Source organism: Nelumbo lutea, chromosome 3 (assembly GCF_056320005.1).
Source record: "Nelumbo lutea isolate HS-2025 chromosome 3, American lotus-T2T, whole genome shotgun sequence".
Taxonomy (NCBI): Eukaryota; Viridiplantae; Streptophyta; class Magnoliopsida; order Proteales; family Nelumbonaceae; genus Nelumbo; species Nelumbo lutea.
The window spans coordinates 20,978,419-21,000,737 of NC_142686.1; the positions used below are offsets into that span (position 1 = coordinate 20,978,419).

The following is a 22,319-nucleotide window of genomic DNA, read 5'->3' on the forward strand; positions in this document are numbered from 1 at the left end:
CACAGACGCGGATACAGGAAATGGGGGTATAACTCTCCCTTTTTCTATTCTGGACATAGTTATGAATACAGATATCTTATGTAGGACTGATCATTTCAGCCTGGCCCGGAATTTTAGGATTAGGCTTGGGTTTTGTGTTTAGGCCTGGTCCGAGCTTGGGCCCATATTAGGCCCGCAAATTTTAGGGTTGGGCTTAATGTTAATACTTCAAGCTTAGTTTGGATCTGGCCCGATCTCTATATATTAAATTTATGCATTTTATATATAATGTATACATGTTATTTTACATTATATTATATATATTTTGTATATAAATATTATAACATGATATGTATAATTTATATCATATATAATATTTTATATTATATAATGTATAAAATAAGTTTATATGCATGTTATGTCATTTAATATATAAATATGTAATGTTTTACATATGAGTGACATTAGCCTGGAATCAGGCCCGGCCCGGCCTTGGCCCGTATAGACCTGGGCTAGGGCTTATGTTTATGGCCCAGAACCCTGGGCTGGGCCAGGCCCGGACCTAAGCTATAGCCTTTATCATAAATGCAAAGCCCGGCCCGGCACGACCAATGATCACCCCCTATGTAATATGCTTATATAACGTGTTTATATCTGGTTTTTTAAGCCAAATGTCATTTCTTAATACTTATTACAACTGAGAGAGAGAGAAAGACTCATGGACTTCTATGTGACTGGAAGTAGAAAACTGAGAAGGAGCAAAGTTCTGGTGTATTGGGATGGAAATTTTTTTCATTCATGACGGGGATCTGATTTCCCCGACCCCATCTAACTTCCTCACCCTAACCCCGATTATATATATATATATATATATATAATGTTATATTAAATATATAAATTATTATATTATTTCTATATAATAATTTCAGAATCGGGGATGGGATTAATTTCAGAATGGGAATTGGGGACAGAGGAATATGATACCCGCCCAGTTGCCGTTCCTACTGGGATAGTTGCTGTGCGGAGGGTGAGAAGCAAAAGACTCTTGTTGTCTTGAGGTGGTTATGATGTTTCTGTTTTTTGAAGCCTTGTTTTGTTTGAGCTTTTGCTGTCAAAGTGTCAAGACGGTTGTTGTTTCTGGGCTGGTTGTCCTGGGCCTTGGGACGATGGCTCAGCTGTACTTTTTTTCTATTTAATAAATCCTTTATTTTGACTTTTCAAAAAGAAAATCATTTTTTTTTCTTTTTAAGCCAAAGAAGACTGTTTATGTGATGTGGGCCTCCTGCCTCCGCAAAATTCATTCAATCAATCAATAACTCCCGAAAACAAATTTTGCGGATATAAACGATGTGACTACTTTGTCCTGTTTATGAGCAATTCTATTACAAGTTGCAACATTTTGGATTGTAACACACCGCACAATTGACGATTGTTGAGCTGATGTAAAACTCCTCTGCAGTCTGCAATCAAAGTCTGAATGCGCCAAGATGGCTCACTATTGAGTTTTGACAAGTGACAACCAACAGAACAGATTCACAATGGATTCAGTTGCAAGGAACCAAAGAGAACCTGGCCCATCTCATCTCTTATGGTAAAAATGGCACCTGAACAGGAGTTAGAAACTGCCCCATCTCTGTTGACTTTGACAAATACTTGAGGAGGCTTCTACTCGGAACTTCCCTAATAGAAATGGTGGGAATCCTAATACAACCCTCGTTTACAAATCTGGAAGTACTCAAGGTCTGTTTGGTTCATGGGAATAGAGGGGTCTGGAATCAGAATTGGAATTTGGTTGGAGGGAATCGGCTGTTGCTATTCCTGGTGGAATGTCATTCTCCCATTTGAGGGAATGGCCTCTTCCCTTGGTAATGAGAATCTATTCCAGTCAATTCTGATTCCAGCACGAACCAAATAGGTTAGAGGAATAAAATAGACTATTTTAATTACTATTCCCATTCTGACTGTAAACCAAAGGAACCCTTAGCTTTTAGATATGTATGTCACAATGATTGGGTGGCTCCATTATGACTTGGGTGATCAGGGTTTAAATCTTGAAATTAGCCTCTCTGTATGTACAGGGATAAGGCTAGGTACATCGGTCCCTCCCACATTGGTATAAGATTTGTGCATTGGGCTGCACTTTATGTTGCAGAATAGAAGCTCAAATTAAGAGAGTTTTCAACAGGGAAGCACAAACACAACTTAATAATGAGAGCTATGTTAAGATGGAACAGACTTTTTAGCCCAAGCCCACCCACATCCTTTGCGCTTTTCAATGGATTTTAATTAGTTTTAGCCCAAGCCCACTCGCATCCTTGTGTCCTCTGAAACTTAATCCAAGTTTCAAGTAAGAATGACTTATAGCGAAACTGTTTAGTATTCTTTTGGGTTTTGGCAATTCAATGAATATTCAGTTTCGCTTCTTTGAGGACATTTTCAACAACTGGGTTTCATTTATTCTTGCTATCGTAGCTTTTCTAGCTATATGGAAAACTAAAACGGTGTTTGTCAATGTATATGGTTTTGTTTTTTAAGATATCAGAAAAATCATTAAAATATTCTTTATTTTAAAAATAATTACCCTTCTCCGATAAATAAAAATTCTGTACACACAACTTCTAGGTACACAGTGAGACTACTCCCATACATGTATGTTAAATTCATAAGTAGATATTCCTAATGTTGCATAATATGTGCAGGGTTTTTGCTTGCAAAAAATCCCATGGGCCTCTGTTACCGTCCAAACATTGATTTTGAGATGGAGAGGTCCGATTGCACTACACAATGGTTGGAGGAAATGCAAATTCCAATAAAGTGATTTTCCACTAGAAATGCAGATTTATAAGGATACAAGTAGCTCAAATGTAAATTCTTCAACTAAGGTATGATTTTACTACTACCCTGTCAAACTGAAATATGCTTGTAAGCCATTTTTATCAACTTTTAGCAGTTTTCATTACTGAGTTTATTCAAAGAATTCTCTCTCTCTCTCTCATCCTACCAGACTTATGTAAGGTTAATCTTTGGTTGGGCTTGGGTTGGTCAAATTGGGATGTCACCACAAGTTAGGTTGGGAGTCTGGACAGTTGGGCGTTAGTAGACCTTAAAGGCTTAAAACTAGACCCAATCTGTTCAATTTGCAATTCTAGTTGGGCCTGATAATATGGGTTCGTGATTTGCCCAACACCAACGAGGGATGCCTCTACCCCCAGATAGGACTGTCAATGGACCAGATATTGGTCCAACCCAATCTGGTCCGATGAGTCCATTACAGATGGATCAGGTCCGTTCAGTTCACCTCAGAATTCCTAATGTGATCGTACAATTTGGGTCACTGTCAAGGGGGAGAAAGATTCTTAATTCAGAGGGAATGACGTTTATGGGGGTGGGCGTAAGTACATTTGGAAAACCAATAAAACAATTATAAGATGGATTAATTCTAAAAAGGCCATAAATATTTTTGATTGGAGTGGTACAATTCAGTGTTTTATTGGACCGTCCAATCTGTTCAAATTGGATTTAATTCAGATTGCGTCCAACCCAAACCTGGTCCATTGACACCCCCTACTCTTATCTTTTGTCAATGCAGGGGATATTGATTCAACCTGACCCAGTCCAATATAAATCCATTACAGATGGACCAGATCCAACCATTACAATAAATGCGTTGGACCATTAAATCTAGATTCATCCAATCTAATATCTTATTGGACTGTCCAAGTCCAACCCATCAAAATTGGTTTTGAGTTGAACAGGATCTTAACTCAAACCCGGCCCATTGACATCCCTACTCATAGACATAGATTGATAAAAATGGTAAATCCACCTCAATTTGAGGAAACCAGACCTAATATTGGGATGGGTTGGAATTGGATAGAATCGAATCCAAATCGAACTAAGGATGACAAAGGGTAGGGTATCCATGCAGATTGCCTACTCGTTTCCAAACCCGCCTAGGTACTCTTTATCCAAAACCCGTTTAACTTTTCCTCTCAATTTTTCCAAACCCATTAAATTCATCCCACCCAATTATCATATGATCAAGTTAAACTTTTTTTTTTTTCAAGTTCAATATTAAATACATAAAAAATGTTCCTCAAAGTTCATTATGAACCAATAACATTCGATAAGAACCAATCTTGCATAGAATGCTTTCATATAGAAGAAGAAAACAAAATAATATAAGTTAAATAAAATTAAGTGACATAAGAGGATTGTTATTCAAGAACTTGTTCTGCCTTCTAATCCTCCACTAGAATATCATCCTTAACTGAAGAGATGTACATTGAATCAACTCTTGAAGAAGAGTCTACATACATAGATATTTAAAAATGAGATTATCATTTCAAATTGAGTTTGAGTTTGAATTTTGACAAATAAAACCCATTTGCAATCTTAATTGTAGCAATAAAATTTTAAAATAACTATAAATATTTAAAAACCACTAACAAGTATGTCACCTAAAAATAATGCTTGGATTGGACTTAAATTTACCTAGATCAATTGAGCCTCAATCCAAATTCAGACAAATAGATAGCATGCGCAATCCCAAATCCTAATAACATTAACTTAAATTCCATTTGAACTTAGAAATAATTACATCAATAAATTTTTTAAAATTAATTGATAAAAAATTAAAATTCATAGACAAATATTTCATCTAGAGTTTTTGCTTGGATTGAACTTAAACTTGCCAAAACCAATTGATTCTTAATTTGAATTTAGACAAATAGATGCCATTGGTATTTTGCAATCTTAAATCCTAATTATATTAATTTAAAATTCATTTAAATTTAATAATAATTTTGTGAATAAAATTTTAAAATTAACTAATAAAAATTTAAATATCGTAAATAGACAATTCACCTAAAAGCATTGTTTGAATTGGACTTGAACCTAACCAAATGCCCCAAATTTAAAAATTAACCAATTAGGAATGCCATTGGCCATAGGGCTCCTTTGTCTTGGTTTCTACTTAATTCCTCTTAATATACTATATATTATAAATTGTTTTATACTATATATTATATTACATTATATTATATCACGCTACATATTTTATTTCTTATAATTATATACAACCGGGTTTATAATCAGGTATTAGGAACAGGTAATCACGTCAAATAAAACTAGGTATTGAATATCGGATACTCTAAAGTCAAAATCCAAACCCTATGGGGTTTTAATAAACAGGTCCTATTAGGGCCATGCCAGGTACCCAAAAAATCTCTGGAAATTGCCATCTCTAAACCGAACCCAAACAGTTATTAATTAAACCCGGCTCAATTTATCAATGAACCGTTCGTTGCTCTATAAATTATAATAATTGATAAAGGGCATATCCGTAATAAAAATAAAGACAAGGACAACTCTATAGTTTTGAAAAGATGGAAGTAACGGCAACAACTGAAACTCTATCAGCAACAGTTGGAAGAGGGACGAAACACGGACTCCGGATCTCCCGCCCATACAAACTCTGTTCACGTCTACCGACACCCTTCGTGAATTGGAAACATTTCCTTGCATAATACTATATAATACTATGTGGGTGGATGAAATATTCACATACAAACTCTGTTAACGTCTACCGACACCCTTCGTGAATTGGGAACATCTCCTTGCATAATACTATATAATATTATGTAGGTAGTCGTTGGCAGAGTTTCTGTGAGCAGGAGATCCGGACTCCGAAAAACACGTCGCACAGAAACAACCGCCTCCCCATTCGCCTGGTTTAGTGGTTCCTTCTGTTACTACTCGCCTGGTTTAGATTCGAATTTCTCTCCCATTTCTATAGAGAGAGAGAGAGAAGAAACTCTCATTGTTCACGCCCGCTTTTACAGAGATCTAGACAAGTCTCTCTCTCTCTCCCCATACACAAAAACAAAATATACGATGGCTCGCTTGAGTAACAAATTGATCGGGTTCTTAAACATTCTGACTGCGGTCCTTTCGATTTTTATAATCGTCATAGGGTTTTTCTTTAAATTTAAAGGATTTTCCGAATGCCAGAAGCTCCTGCAACTTCCGCTCCTGATATTCGGAGCCTTCTTGCTCTTCGTATCGTTGTTGGGTTTGATCGGTTCGTGTTGCCGGGTGTCGTACCTCCTTTGCTTTTACCTCTTTGTGATGTTCCTTCTCATTGTTGCATCCTTCGTTTTCACCATCTTTGCCTTCGTAGTGACCAACAAAGGCATTGGCAAAGTGATATCGGGAACAGGGTACAAGGAGTACAAGCTTGGCGATTACTCCAATTGGTTGCAGAAGCATGTCGTCGATGGCGACAAATGGAACAAAATCAAGAGTTGCTTGATTGATGCTCAGGTCTGCCGGAGTCTCGGACAGGATGCTAACCAGAGGGCCTCCCATTTCTATCAGAAGAACTTGTCTCCGATACAGGTCTCTCTCTCTCTGTCTGTTTTTATCGTACTAACATAGATTTTGGATAACATTTTGGAATTGAGATGAACAAAAGGCTTGCATTTGATCTTGGCTAAATATTTCTATGCACAAAATATAGAAACTCCTACTTGTCATACATATACCAAGGAAGAAAATCTATATTTGTGTTGTATTATAGATTATAGTAAGAAGTGCTCAAACAGAGAAGGCATCAGACAAGATAAAGCAGAAGCAGTTAAGACTGTTCATCCAAGGAGAAAATCTTCTAATCAATAGGAAATTTGAAAATCTGAGTTGGGGTTACCTAACTCCTTTCCTAACATATTTTCTCTAGTATATATGCAGCCCCCAATTCGTGCTATTCATCAATTCTGATAAGATAAAATAGAACTTGCAGAGAAAACTCAACAAATCCGCTTTAATCCCAATTGTTTGCAGCCCACATGATTCCTGCTTTGACCCACCCCATTACACTACATAGCTAAACATGGCCATGTTTATTGGTTAGACTACTTGGACGACACCCATTTCAGCCTTGTCTCAGTTCTTTTTCTAAAACACTATCAAACTATGCAAGAAAATCTTTTACCCCTTTCCAACAGAGTAAAAGATTAACAAGATTAAGAAATTATTTTCTGTTTACTGATCATCCTTGTTTTTATTTCTATTATTTGTTTCAGTCGGGTTGCTGCAAGCCCCCAACTTACTGCAAATTCATATACAAAAATGCAACCTTCTGGAAGGTGCCTAGATCGGGCCCAGCTGTTCCAGACAGCGACTGCACAGCGTGGAGCAACCAGCAGCAGACGCTGTGCTATGGATGCAAGTCATGCAAGGCAGGGTTCCTGGCTAACCTGAGGACTGGGTGGAGGAAGATCGCCATTGTCAACATCTCTGTCCTCGTCTTCATCATGCTTGTCTACACTATCGGATGCTGCGCTTACAGAAACAGCCGAGAAGACCGCTACCGTTACCAAGGAGCCTATCACTAAACTAGCCCAACTTTGGTCCATTAGTTGCTTCATTGCTTGTTCAATTATTATCTTGATTCTTCTATATGACATAACCTAATTGATTCTTTTCTTTTTGTGCTCTTTAGTTGCAATAAGGTTATTTATTTTCAGATGGACGGATGGAACTAGGCTGAACCAACTATACCACCATTCTATTGACCAATTCTTTTTTCTTCGTAATTTATAGATTTATTGTACTTTATTATTGTTCTTCGTAATTAGATAAACTCGTTTTTCTTCTGTTGCTGGAAGCTTTGATTAAGTGAAAATTAGGCAATAGAATTATTCAGAATAAGAGGGAAACGGGTTTGATTTATGTGCTAGCTAATGGGGCAGGCATTTAGACAGAGATCGCATCGCATCTTCTCCTGCCATTTGATAATGGCTGAATTTGCTGAACAGAATGACTTATTACCTTACTTTTCAGTGGATAATTAAGGGATATCTTCTGTAGCCATCTGTGTTTCCTGTTCTTTCTTTGAGTCAATCTGGCTCCATGGACATCTGAGTTAGATTTCTATCCCAAACACCATATCCAACATTATTTTGCAAACATAACAAAATTTGTCAATTGCTTACAAAGACAATGAGAGAAAAGAAAATAAAATAAACAGAAAAGGTTAAATGAAGAAAACAAAAAACATGAAGTTCTCATGTCCAGCGTACTGTTCCAAAAGAAAATTGAGTGAACTTCAGAAACCTAGGTCGCTGAAACACTGAAGCAACCATTGCTTGTAATTTACCAACGATCCAAGTTCATGGAAAAGGAAACAATTCCTATTTGTTTTTTCATAGCATTTAGATAACTTCATCATTTAAAATGATAAAATAGACTTCATTTTAAATAGGTTTATGTCTATCGCAGAATCCTAGCCTACGTCTATGCAGTTCTTGTACTGACCTTTGATGGACCAACAAATGCAAGAAAAATGAAATGAAAGGATTTCATTTCCATGTGGCTTCTAGACATTTTTTAATGCATTTGAATGCACAAATGAACTGAAATGCCCTAACAGTAACCAATTGCTGTTTCCTGATGCAAAATGCACAGTTTACACAGCCAACCATCACAGACCCATCGAAGCAGCAATACGGAATTAGACATTTGGTGCTTCCAGACTAGCTACAATCACTGAAATACCCAAAACAACACTACTAAGAAAAAAAATTTATTTTAAACAGAATTCGAAAAAAAAAAACTGATATTTGAATTACTACCAGTTTTTACGGAGATAGCATAATTGGGTTTTGAAAAGAATGCAAAGGAAATAAAGGCAACCTTGCAATTCTTAAATGGTACTACTCAGAACTAAAGAAGAAAGATTAAAAAGGCTGAGATTCCATATAATCCTATATTTCATCTTTGACTTGAAGATCAACTGCCACCTTTTACCCAAGTTACCACCATATGTCGCGTCCATTGCACATCTGGGGTTTCTAATCACGGAAACTTTCTAAGGAAATCAAGAAAACGAATAAAAAATGGTAAATAAAGCATAATGATAAACCAAAGGAAAAAAAAATGAATTTGTTACAACTAATATGAAATCGCAGAGAGAAGCAGAGGAATCCAAGTCTGTAAGAAACCTAGCTTATCGATTTTCGGAAAAAAAAAATCCCACGAAAATATGATTACACAGTATTAAACAGTGTTTCAACTCAAAACATTGCAGATTAAAATGCCTATCGTATGTTTTTATTTTTTTTACTGCAAGAGAAATTTAAATACAACCTTTGTTGGGTTCAGGTTGATTGCGTTTTTAGATCAGGATGGACTTTGGAGTTGGGCAAAACTCATACTAATTCTTGTATGCACATCCTGTGTTTTACTCCATGCACATCGTTAGCTTTGGGTCACCCCTACGTGACCTCTAAAATCTGTAAATATATCCGAGCCAAATCTTAAATTGTGAAAGTTTAGTTTTTCATTTTCTTTTTAGTGGTAGTTCCTCCTTCATAGCTTCTCCTTATATGTTTTTCTAATGCTCGAGAATGGTATCTTGTTTCTTTGAACCGGGTAAAATTTGTGGAGAATCTTGAACCAAATCCAATGTTAAAGTTTAAATTTTTATATATACTAGTATTTGTATGCTTTGCAACGTAACAAATTTTGTGATGATAGGATATAATATATTTCCAAAATTTGTTTATAATTTTTTATATTTCTACATCTATAAAAGTTATTTTTATTTATCACATTTATTATGGTTCATCAATATAAAGATATGTTCAAATAAAATTCTTGTAAATGTAACAAGAATTAATAAAATTATTATTATTCTTATTTATTATGGTTCATAAATGAAATTAATAATTTTTATCAGTTACCCTCATTCAGAATTTTATTTGAATTCTCGTTACCTTTTACCTTTGGAAGAATTAATTTCTATATGATAAATCATAAATCCAACTTTAGCTCCTTCAACCGCTAAAACCCTTACAATGAGCTGCTATAAAAAATATCACTTACTCTTGCAAATATCTTGTCATTCAATGAAGTGGGCAAAGGTAACACAAATTAAACATGAACCCACCATATGATCAATAACTAAACCAATGAAAATAGGTTAGAAATATTTAAAAAAAAAGAATATAGTTTAAAGAATAAATTGTTAATCCATGCCATTTGCAAGTTGAAAATCTATTCATGGTGGTTAATATGGCCCAACATTGGCAATTGAGAACAAAAGATGTAATTTCAAGTTTTTTTTAATTAAATAAATTAAAGGGTAAATTGCTAAAAGCTCCTGTAAAATTTTTGATCATATTGCTCATCGTAACGTTTGGTAAATGCAGTCACCTCCCATGAACTTTTTGACACAACTACAATTAGACCCTCTATTAAAATCTTCCAACAAAAAGCACAACAAATGTCCAAAATACCCATATACTTACTTTTTGACTAAAATGTTTATTTTTCATTTTTTTTCATATGGATCACTACCCCAATCCCTTCTAATTTCTTTTTCGGAATTGATGTATTTTTTAAATTTGCCCTTCATATCAATTGCTCAAAGGTAAAATTGCAACAATAAACTCTTTTTTTCATACCTCTTGCTAGAGAATTTTACAAAAGGGGTCTACTTGCAATTATGTCAAGAAATTAATGGGAGGTGATTGCAATTACCAAACTTCAGGAGAGGTTTGGTCAATGGTTAAAATATTTAAGGGATGTTTCAGCAATTACCATGGTTCGTTTGCCAATTATTGAACAAAAAGAGGGATTTTTGTGTATTTTCCCAAACAAACCTTAAATGAGAATGTTAAATAACATTTTTGTCATTGACTTGTTTTACAATTATGAACAATAAGAATGGAGTTTTGTGTCTTTTTCTTTAATAAGCATTAAATGAGAAAGAAGAGCCATAAGCATTAAATTAGAAAACAAAATTATATATTTACCTTGCTAACTCTCTTATTCAAACCTTAGAGATGGGGTATTTTAGTCTATTGAAAATATCAGAAGCCAACCACATCCATCCGTACTTTTATACAAATTATATATATAGATTAAAGGAGTGTCACTATTGGGCCTCCATTTGTATTCCTTTTTAGTCTGCTTAATGTGCGAGCCCCTTATCTTGATAGGATAGATGATGACCATGGCTCGATCGGAATGACCCATTTGCTGCACCAGTAATATATTCTGACTTTTCATTCAAATGAAAAAAAGGCAAATCCTCGAGAACCTAAAGGACTGATGACAGTAGCTAATTATAAAGTGGCTTTTCTTTGAGTAGCAGCCATACGTGGAAAGCAGTTTCATCTCAATGGAATCTATTGAATTGAAAATTTTGTAGTGGTGAAGGACATCCCTTTTGACGTATTCCCCATGAATCTCTCGCTCTGTGTCTCTATTTTCTTGTTTTAACACTCACTTGTGATTCAGAGGCCGATTCCTACTCGTTCTTTCTGCTTGTTTTTTCTCTTTTCTGGTTCCTCATGACTCATGGTTTATCTATATTTTATTGATCCTTTCCTTAAGTCTATCTTTGATATATACTTCAAGAATTCTTTTTTCTCAACTTTTTGTTTCTCTTAGTTTCTGTCAAACTAGACACAGGTAGCTATTGTCATAGAGCATTATCACTAAGTTATCAAGATGTTTTGGTATTGCTTATATTATGCTCTTGTGCTTTCGATTCAATCAAGGACCTAATGGTAGTGGACTATTTTCATTTGGATTTGGATGCACCAACAGTTGCATTTAAAGTGAGATGCTTTTCTTGAAAGTAGAGTCAATTATACCAAAAAGGACATGTGTTGTACTAGTGAAAGGATTTAAGTGTTCATAATTTAACAATGGATATGGCATTAAAGAGAATGGATGGCAATACAGGACTCATGTAGCCGACCCCATATAGTTGGGATGAGAGTAGGATGATGATGATGATGATGAACTATAGTTTTACCAAAAGGAAAAGAATGTACCAAGACTAAAACAGTAAAAGCAGAGATCTATTCATTTCTTGAAAATAACTGGCAATTGGCAACACAATCTACAGTGGACTTCTTTAAAATAAAATGCAAATCAAAGTCGGTTGATTTCTGCTTCCCAGTTGGCTATTAGGACTGGAATTTCATGGGTTATAGTGTTATGGGTGTTTGACTGTTCAGACAGAATGGATATAGCACCAAAACAGAATGGAATGTCGAAACAAAATTCATGTAGATGACTCCCTATAGTTAGGACTAAGACTTTGATGATGATGATGATGATGCATTAGAGCAAGCACCAATAGAACTGAGGCTTCGGCCCTTTAAGTTGATATCATATAATCAAGAGATGGCATCCTTTAATTTGTTGTTTTATCTTGAATACTCGGAGTATCCAGACATAATAGTTATATAGGAACTAGGAAGACTTGACGCCATAGTTTAGCATGGATTGGCTAATTGAGCAACAACGTGAAATTACCTGCAGAGGCAAGGAAAAGACTGTGCAGTACCAACTAACAAGAAGATAAACAACTAAAGCCAATTTAATTTATTGTTTCTTTGGAACCCAAGATAGATGGACATTGAAGGCAGGGAAAGAGGAACCCTGTATGCAACTTATTGATACAAAACAGTCAGAAAGCATAAGTTCTGTTCCTTGGTGAATCTGCAATCTTGAGAGTCCGGGCTATTAGCTTCTGGGCTTTTCTGCTTCTCATCTCTACCCTCATGCTTTCACTCTTGTCTATCTTATCGTATGGTTTCTTCGGTCGCAGCGATCTTAGTTTGGACTTCAGAGTCACCACCAACCTCTCCAAGCCCATCATCACCATGTTGAAACCTTGAAAAAGAATCCAAGCACCCTTTAACAACAAAAACAACTGCTAGATTAGTTACAGGTTAAGAACATTAACAAGAAATGAGCCTGTGAGATGGGTTAATTCTTTCAGCAAGAGGAATTTGTAGTACAGAAATAAATGCTATGGAGAAGAAGATTTGGGAAGAACAAAAGTGAGGGATCAAACCTGAATGAGCAACTGTTGTCTGTTGCACGTCACAGTGTTAAAAGCTCTGAGTGATGGCAAGGCAAACTAAACCACGCAATTGCAATTGTTGTTGGACGGTCTCTTTACTCATTCATGAGGGCAGATTTATATGGATGGATCACTACATCCCAAAAACGCCATCATAGTCAATTTACCAAAGTATCCCTTTGCCCTTTTCGTAATTAAAATTATTACATGTTTTTTCTTTTTCTCTTTTTCTGATTAAAAAACTTCATTTAATTTCTTCAGGCATAATGATGATGATAATTATATATGTTGACGATGAATCTTTGACTCATCATCTCCCTTTCACCAAACCTAACCTAGGTATGTACAGCGAACACACTTGGAAGAATATTTCGACATTATTGTACTGATCATATGCTTAAGAAATATTCTCCAAAGCACTAAGGACCGTTTGATAATGGCTGAAGCAGCTGAGCTTAACGAGTTATTGCTTTGCAGTTTACTGAACAAGTTATGAGTAGTAGGTTGTGACTTTTGAGATTCTTAATGGCTGAGTGTTATGTTGGGTGATTATGCCCAAACATTTTATTCTATGATTAACTTATTCACTAAAAGATAAAGTAATAAGCCATTCGAATTAGTGAGCAAATGATGTATGAGTGAAACTGTGAAAGTGCCAATTGATTCTCTTGGTAAAGTCTCTTCTCTGGCTGGTTGTAGTAGAAACTTGATAGCAACTCCTGTCTTGGTCGGAATTGAAGGGTTTTCCGGTTTTCAGTTTTGAGTATGGGTAAGGTTCAAAGTATTGATAAGTATCACACAAATGAATTGGTTTTTGGAGTTATCAATACATTAAATGTAAGGAATCAGGGATAGGTGGTAACTTTAGATAACAATAATAGATAAGGATTAATGGGTATTAACTGATACTATTGTCGATGGTTAACAGTGCTAGAAGCTGAAAATTTTTTATACTTTGAACCATGGGTATTTTCTATTCTGAAGTTTTATGAGGCAAAAAAAAAAAAAAGAAAAAAGGTAAGTTTTCTGGTTGATGTTGGTTGATCCAGCCCCTAACCCGGTTGTTATAAACCCCAAAATGGAAGAAAAATTAGAGAGGTCAGTTGGGGAAAGTAGACATCATGGTGGGGCAGGCCCTATTGGTAGTGTCATAGTGGTGGGGTCGGGGGAAGGGGGAAAGAGGTCCCAGCTCTTTGTAGACACCTCACATTGGGTTAAAGAGGTGCGACAAATATAGTTTGGCGTTTGGAAGGGTACAACTTCTTAGAGGGGGATGAAGTGGACGCGTAAAAATGTTGTTCTTTTGGGTAAAATCTGCTTCGTCTTTAGGTGTTGTTTACGTGTTTTTGACAGGGCACCAGGAGGTTCCCACCTCACTGTGTCTACACACAATTTCTCCTCATCTGCACCTTTCTTGTCTCAGATTTTACCCCTCTCTCTCTCTCTCTCTCTCTCTGGTCTCGGGCATTTTTGGAAGAAAATTAAGTCGTACCCGTTTAGGAGGGCAGAAGCAGCGGCTTCCATAAGCAATGTTTGGTGAAAAAAAATCCAAAAAGCCAAATAAGCTGTTGATCATCAGCTAGTAGGACTGTTCGCTTCAGCATCTTCGAATGAGCCCAACTGATTTTCTCCTCATACCAAACCTCACAGTACATTTCTCAATGCAGGGCTGCAATGTTCCTTGAGATTGCTGTCAGGAGCGCTCTAACTCGACGAGGAAATTCAGATTCAACCTGGATGGGGCTGCAATGTGCTAGGTGACCCATCATGAATGAACACGCCACTGTCCCATACACATACAGTGTGGTCTCCACATGGGCCCATGTGCATGTTTGCTCTTGATAGGTTGCCTAACCCGCTGTGGATGACTTTGCTTCTAACCCATTCCATCGCTCTGCGAAAAGATCGGGTCTGTTCCTCACAGAGAAGAGCCTCACAACGCATTGTGACTGTGCATTAGGAGCATCTTCCCATGAATAATAACATCATGTATGAGAGATGTTTTTAATGCACACCTGCCTGCTATGCTCTGTGAGGAACAGATCCGATCTCTGATCCGCTCTTTGATCAATAGATCATGGGGGAGTGCCTTGCATGATTATCTGACCACTTGTCTGACTTAGGCAGCAGTTGTCAATAAATGACTTATGTCATTTAGGCTCAGTTCGTAGGAAGGAGTACGAATATAAATTTGTAGAGTGCAAAATGTTATATTTTATATTATTCAATTTGTATGTATTTATACTGTATATATTTACATTTGTACTCCATCCAGATTGAGACTTATGTAGCTGAACCAAAGGTTATCTTGAGTTCAGCCCTCCCAGACATCAGTTCACATAATGACATTTAACCGAAAAAGGTGCCATCTCCATCAAATTGGTGGAAAAAGGTGAAAATGCCAAGCACTGGGCTATTCTGGTCTTTGATTTTATCTTGTAGTCTGCCATGACAAATATCCTCCAGAGCTCTACATCTTCCCCAACTTACAAAACAACACATATTTGTTTGGACTTTGGACTTTGGAGTTCCCTACACCCTATAGTAACAGTTATACCGCAATACAGGAACTTCTATTAACCACTCAAAAAACGGTCTATTTGTGCAACTTTGTGGATTGTTCCGACCCACTCATATAGCAATCGTCCTCCCTTCATCCAGATTAGGCATGGACAAGGACATGAGAATCAGAATCTAATGTGTTCTCATGAAAGCAAGATGAAGAAAATAATGACTAGTAGCATGTTTATAGAAAAATATAAATTATCAATATGGTTCTCTTCTTTTTTAAATTCTAACACAAGAAGAGCAAAAGCTTATGTTTGTTAATTAATAAAGTATTGTATAGAGAAGTGTTCATTTTTGTCTAATAAGTAAGAAGAGAGAAAGAAAACATAACTGATGATGTGACTTTGTTGTAAGTGACTATACTTAACATATTAAATAAAGAAAAGTAAATAAAAATTGCAGTAAATTTTAGCTCAGAAAAAAAAAATATAAAAAATTATAGAAAAATCACTCAAAATTGGGCATGTGTATAGTATTAAGAAAAAAAATATGGTAAAACTCAAAAATACATAAAAAGAGAAAAAAAAAAGTTTACTGTGTGACCCACTGATTGGGTCAAATGATCAACACTTCAACCAATTGGGTCATCAATTTATTGATCGATCGAGTCAACAGTTTTTTGAGGCAAAATGGGCTTGCAAGCAAAGCATAATTGGGTAATGAGTCAACCATTCCAACCAGCTGGTTAGACCATGGATTGAAAACTTGTGGGGTTAAAAGGTTGTGTTTGGTATCATTGTCATTTCTATCTCAAACAAAAATGACTTATCACATTGCATAAGATAGTGGTTTCAATTAAAAAATAAATACATGCATGATATATGGTTGAAATGTCAAATTCAATATTTGAGGTAGAAACAACAATTTCTATTGATCAACTCAAAACATTTTTAATAAAAAAAATGTCTCTAAATTTTGTATATTGGCCAACCAAAATATTGCAGGTTGAAACGAAAATGATACCAAACGCAATCTAAGAGTAAGATAATACACAAAGTATGATTAAAAAAAAAAAAAATCAATAATGATCTGTTCTTTTTTCTCCTTTGGTGGACAAACAATCTATGATCTTAGGGGGAAAAAACTTTTAAATCTAAGGATTTTAACAAGGGAATAACATGTCACCTAATTCATTGCTTTAATGTCAGCACCTTAAGCCCATCTTAGGGCTGGACAGCCTCACAAAAGAATACAGAAGACAGCTCCTGTCCATGATGGTGGCATAAATGTACGCCATTTGTAGCAATAGTGTCATTTCATCCTATACACACATGAGATGAGAGGTCTCCATCTACACTCTGTGAGCATCAGAAACTTTATGGACGGTTCTATCTTTTGTCCCAAAAGTGGAGGGATCGTGGGCAGTAAAGGTGGAGAATTTAATTGCACCATTCTGCTGCAGCTTGTCAATTTATTTTAACCCATTTCTCCATTATTTGGCCTTGCAAGTTGGAACTGGTGATAACAAATTCCCAATCGTTTCCTTTATCAAGGGCTTGATCATTTCAGTATCAATGGCAGCCCAGATCTTTGCCTCTGCCAATTTATCTCATGGATTAGTTCCCTTTTTCCTCTGTATAAAGTTAAGCCAATTGGATTGTTAAGATGGGTGATAAATTGATATTGTTGATTACTAATCTTATGAATCATGACTAGGTAGGCATTAGGCAATCAATTGATAAACATTTGATGGACTACTGACTTGTGTTTTCTTTTAAGCTGAATTGATTCCAAGTCTTGGGAGTTGGGACTTGGGACTCAGTTAAGTCCTACCAAGTTCACTTGATCAAAATTGCTTTCTCCAATTATTCTCAGAAGAGAAACATTACTACTTCTTATATAAGAAATTTCAGTATGCTAGTCAAGGTGAGTTCTGTTATTCATTTTGGCCTTTTTCTTTTTTTGGTCTACAGTGCAATTTTATTTGGATGAGAACAAAAGTATGAGAGTGCAAATGAGTTGAGACCATTTTTTTGGTTTAATTTAGCTATACGTTTTACCCTTTTTTTTTTGCAGTGAATAGTAAGTAAAAAGAATGAAATTTGAAGCAAAATCTGAAGCAAAAATGGACTGAATTTTGCAACAGGATTTGCTGTCCTCCATTGCAATACAATGTTTGAACTTTGAATCATTTGCAGGTTTGCAACTGCAACCTTTTATAGATTTGATCGCCTATCTCATTCTTCGCTCACATCTACATATTTTAACCAACCTTTTTTAATTTTTATGTCTTTATGTGCATCTCTTTTGGAAATGCCAAAATTTTCAACGCTCACCAAAAGCTGTTCTGTTCTGACCTTAATCTATCTTTGCTAGTTATTACCTTTTGTTAGTCTATTATATCCTTCGAATCCATGGAATGGTTCTTTAGTTTACAGTCATCAACAAGGGTAGTAGCATCAATTAAGTGCCCATTTGGGAGGTGGGCCCCGCCCAGATAACCTATAAGCAATGTTTGGTGAAGTGAAACCCCTCAAAATTAAAGCCCATATTAGCCGTCTTTCAGCCAAGAAAATGACTTTTCTAGGGGGCGTTCTTTTTTTGAATTTTCAGAAGGGGAAAGTTGGTCAATGGCTTCATCCCTCCCAAATAAGCCCTACGCAATTTTTTCAAACTAATAATTTTTCCTATTTGTCTTGGTTTGAATCTTTGGTAGGGATGTCAATGAGCTCTAGGTTGGATTCAGGCTCGGCTTCTGGTTCTGTTCATCGAAGTACTGGGCCTATAAAGGCCCAGATTTACAAATGGACTTGACAAAGTTAACATTTCAAGGGATTGAGCAATCAAGCAATGTGGATTAGAATAGAACTTCAAGCCCAAGACACCTTTTATTTGATGGGCCCGTATCATATCAACCCAAGAATAATAATGAAAAGGACAAAAACAAAATCAAATCAAATATTGAATCACATATCTATATCATATGTGGTGCCCTGCCATTTTATTTCATGTATCAATTCAGACAAAGGAATTAAATATATATAAAAGAAATCTAACTTCTTGTTGCCAATTCTTATACTATTACTAGTTCTTTTTCTTCTCCAAATGATCCAGTTCTGTTGTTAAATTTAGCGATAAACATCTTGTCATGCCCATTGTAAATTTGTGGAAAATTTCTTGTTAATTATCTTCCTTTTTCTTGTCTCTTCTTTCCTTCCCAAGTGTAGAAGCTGGTCAATTGCAAGAGGGTGAAGGTGAGATCCATACCCAAATTCAGGTTACCTCGGACGAACAAAACTGTGTAACCACCACTCAAAGACTAGTTTTGTTCTTGTGGTGCTGTGCTTTGGGTTTGACAGGTCTTTACAGCCCATATTGGAAGAAAATGATTTATCAGACTTTAGAGCACCAAACCAGTGATTCTGAAATATAAATATATATTATCTGAGGATGAGGTTAGGCATTTCATTTTGTTTTTTACGGGTTTCTAATTTATAGAATGATTTTAAGAGAATTATTGGCATTTATTGGAAAATGTTGAAAAGGATACATTTTAACTATTATACTAAACATCCAAAGAACGAACTTCTGAAGTTGTATTCTTAATACTGGCTCAATCATGCGACAGAGAACGTACTTCTGTACACTAAACATCTAATTGGCGAGTAGTAAATACCATTAAGGCTGTAAATGGGTAACATTCGGATCGGATCCAGCCACATCTGAATCCAATCTGACAGTTACAAATTTACATCCGAAATCCAATTGGATTTACTGTATCCTGTATTAAAAAAAAATAAAAAGAAAAAGAAACAGTTGTAATTATTTAATTATAAATTTTAAGAAATCACTAGTTGTCTTCTATAAAGGGCTTAAGTTTCAATAGTGTTGTTTACTATTGGACCAACAACGCTAAAGGGTAAATAGAGTCAACAGACATGATTTTGTTGGGCATGTATTAGTATTACTATTTATAATAATCCATACATAACCCACTCCTCTGTTGTTGGTCTGGCCCACCCAAACATATTAAGCCGTGAGCTGAATGAATAATAAGTGGATTTTCATTTTGGTTTGATGAAAAGCCACCCAATACTGCAGCCACAGGATATTTAAACTTAAAAACTGGCACAACAAAGTGTTGGAGTGGGACGTGGTGTTTGACGGATCCGGATTAAATCAATGCAAGGCCCGTTCCAACACCCTTTATAACCTTGCATTGGGAATATCTTCCATGAAATAAAATACAGAAATGTGGAGATGTTCCCAATGCAAGGCTGTCAAGGCTGATCGAACGGGTCTTGCACTGACTAAAACAAAAATAAAACCAAACACTCCTTAAAAGATTTTTCATCTACAGTTTAACACACTAAGCGTCTATGGGTGATGATGAAGGCCCAAAATGATAGTGTTTTTAAAATTGTCATGAAAATAGAACCATTTTATTTTTTTGGCTTCAAGTTCAAGTGACAATCTAACAGATCAATCATCCAAGTTAAATGGATTTAACCAGACTCAAACACATAAACGCCTCAGTCCCCAATGCCTTATAATTGACACTATTATTTGGTTTAAAAATAAAAGGTAGGAAATCTGTACAAGCCCATGACCGGCCGATTGGGTCAAACACAGTTCAGTGGACCAACTTGTCAAGTAAACAAATTATTCATTTGGTCAATGGTTTCTTACAAGTAAATAATTTGGTGTGAAATAGATCTAGAAATATAGCAGGTAATGAAAGACCAACCAATCCAATTGAGGGCTGAAACACCATAAAGTATACAAGATATTTTATTGCATGTAGGAGTTGAATGGCACTATAATTATATACAAATCCAGCCATATTTTATTGCATGTACCAATGCCACTTTAGGGCTTCAGGATTAAATGTTTAATATATATATGTAAAAACTTTTAATTTTTGGGGATTCAGACACCTAACGGGGAACCTATCTCTGTTGAGGATCGAGGATGGAGGGTCATTTTTATCTCTGGTGAGGATTAGGGTCAAGGATGGAGATTTGTCTCAAAGTTATGGTTGGGAATGGGGAGTATAGCGCTCACCTTGAAACTGCCCTATTGCCATTCCTACTACCATAGAACCAAAAAGAGAACTCTTATTTTGAATGTAGGATTTATGGGCATTTAGTGGTGTATATCCATCTTTGCACCAAATTACATCTTTACACTGCCATGTAGGATGCCACCTAAGAACCAGCTCATTAGACTCTTCCTTCAAATGGGAAGACAATAGGTTTTCTCCAATCCAACACCCCTTGGTTTATGACCGTTTTAACTCAAAAGAGCCTCAACAAAAAATAAAATTTGTATTTAAACTTAAAATGCATGCCCATGTGGTACTTTGTATATTTATATACATATACATATGTATATTTATAATATATATATATGAAAATCAGAATATATATACATATGTATATTTATATTCTTTTTTTTTCTCAATTTTCTGATTTTCGTACTTTGTTCTATATTTTTCCATTTGTCTAGAAATTTTCTATATTAATGTATGATTTTTTCTATTTTTTTCCATGCAATTTTAGATTTTTTGTCATTTTTCTCATGATTTCCTTAATTTCTTTTTTTTTTATAGTCTATTCAACAATTGGGACCATAGGATGAAAAATGTATTTTTTTTCCACCATTGGATGTAAGATAATATATACATAGTAGAAGCATTGCATAATAAGTACCAGTGCTGAAAACGTTTCTTAGAGCATTGGTACCAAACAAAAACATTGTTGTTGCTCCAGGATATTAACATCCTACCTGGCAGCAACGTTTCAAAACAAAAAAAAAAAAACACCGTTTTATGAGAAAATGGTATTTCCAACCTACACGTCAGCAATACTATTTTTTGAGAATGGTGCAAAAACGGTTCTATATCTACAACATCGATGCCAAACATATACTCATGCAATGTTTGGTGCTAGAGTTGTTTTTCCCAGGCATTTTCGCCATGTCAATACCTTATAGCAAGGTTCAAAATATCGATACACCTGATACTCCAGTAGAGGCATATTGGGTAGTTTCGGTAGTTTTTTAGTTTTTTTTTTCAAATCCGATTCAGATGGGCCAGTTTAAGGTCTGTCTACCCTCTGAACTGATCAAAATCCCAATACACCCTTTGTAGGGGCATATTGGGAAGCTCCTGATATGATACATATCGATACTTTGAACCTTGCCATATAGACATTTTATTTTTACAATCTATCTCCCTTAGTTTTTTGCTTGTTTGGTTGAGTGTTTTTCAGAGATTTTAAACAATAGAGAATGCCTTGAATTTTGTGAAATCAATTTTTAGAAAAAACATCAAACTTTTTTTTGCCATGGAAACGTCTTAACTTTATTCCTACGTGGCATCTCATGATGCATAGATGGCATCAAATAATAATATAAAATATACAAAGAACCAATAATCTATATAAATATATTAAGCTGAAGTGTGCACGTAATAAGGCTTGAGGATGAGGGAAATAGAATCTAATAGTATTTTTTTGCCTTTTTTAATGGAAATTATAACAATGCCACTCTCTACCAACTCTCTTTAGTTTATTTTTTTTCTTTTAAATTACAAGAATGCCACTTTCTCCTACTATCTCTCTTTCTCTCTTACTTTTTTTTTTCTTTCAAATTACAAGAATGACATCTCTCTCTCTCTCTCTCTCTCTCTCTCTCCTTATAAGTTACAAGAATGCCACTCTCTCTCCTTATAAGTTACAAGAATGCCACTCTCTCTCCAACTGAGGGAGACCTCAGCTCGGCATCTCGGCTGCTAGGGGACTTGCAACCAAAGGTAGTCGAGTTCAAGCCGAGCCAAGATTGAACTTCTGGGCTCAAGCTCAAGTCTCTAATTTGAATCAAGTTCAAGCTAGACGACACCTCGACCACTGAGGGAGACCTTGGCTTGTTACCTCGGTCACTGAGG

The 22,319-nt window shown here is 35.7% G+C and overlaps 1 protein-coding gene and 1 long non-coding RNA gene across 2 annotated transcripts; one reads left to right on the forward strand and one right to left on the reverse strand.

The window, feature by feature from the left end:
- The first annotated feature begins 5,646 nt into the window (after positions 1 to 5,646).
- TET12 (tetraspanin12) lies at positions 5,647 to 7,634 on the forward strand. Its single transcript, XM_088975190.1, has 2 exons — positions 5,647 to 6,378; positions 7,062 to 7,634. The coding sequence occupies exons 1-2, from the start codon at positions 5,875 to 5,877 to the stop codon at positions 7,371 to 7,373; spliced, it is 816 nt and encodes a 271-aa protein (XP_088831316.1). The 5' UTR covers positions 5,647 to 5,874; the 3' UTR covers positions 7,374 to 7,634.
- A 4,724-nt stretch (positions 7,635 to 12,358) lies between these two features.
- LOC148863469 (uncharacterized) lies at positions 12,359 to 12,986 on the reverse strand. Its single transcript, XR_016110378.1, has 2 exons — positions 12,857 to 12,986; positions 12,359 to 12,694 (listed from the first exon to the last, which is right to left on the reverse strand). It is a non-coding gene; the product is annotated as an uncharacterized LOC148863469 (long non-coding RNA).
- Positions 12,987 to 22,319: the final 9,333 nt, after the last annotated feature.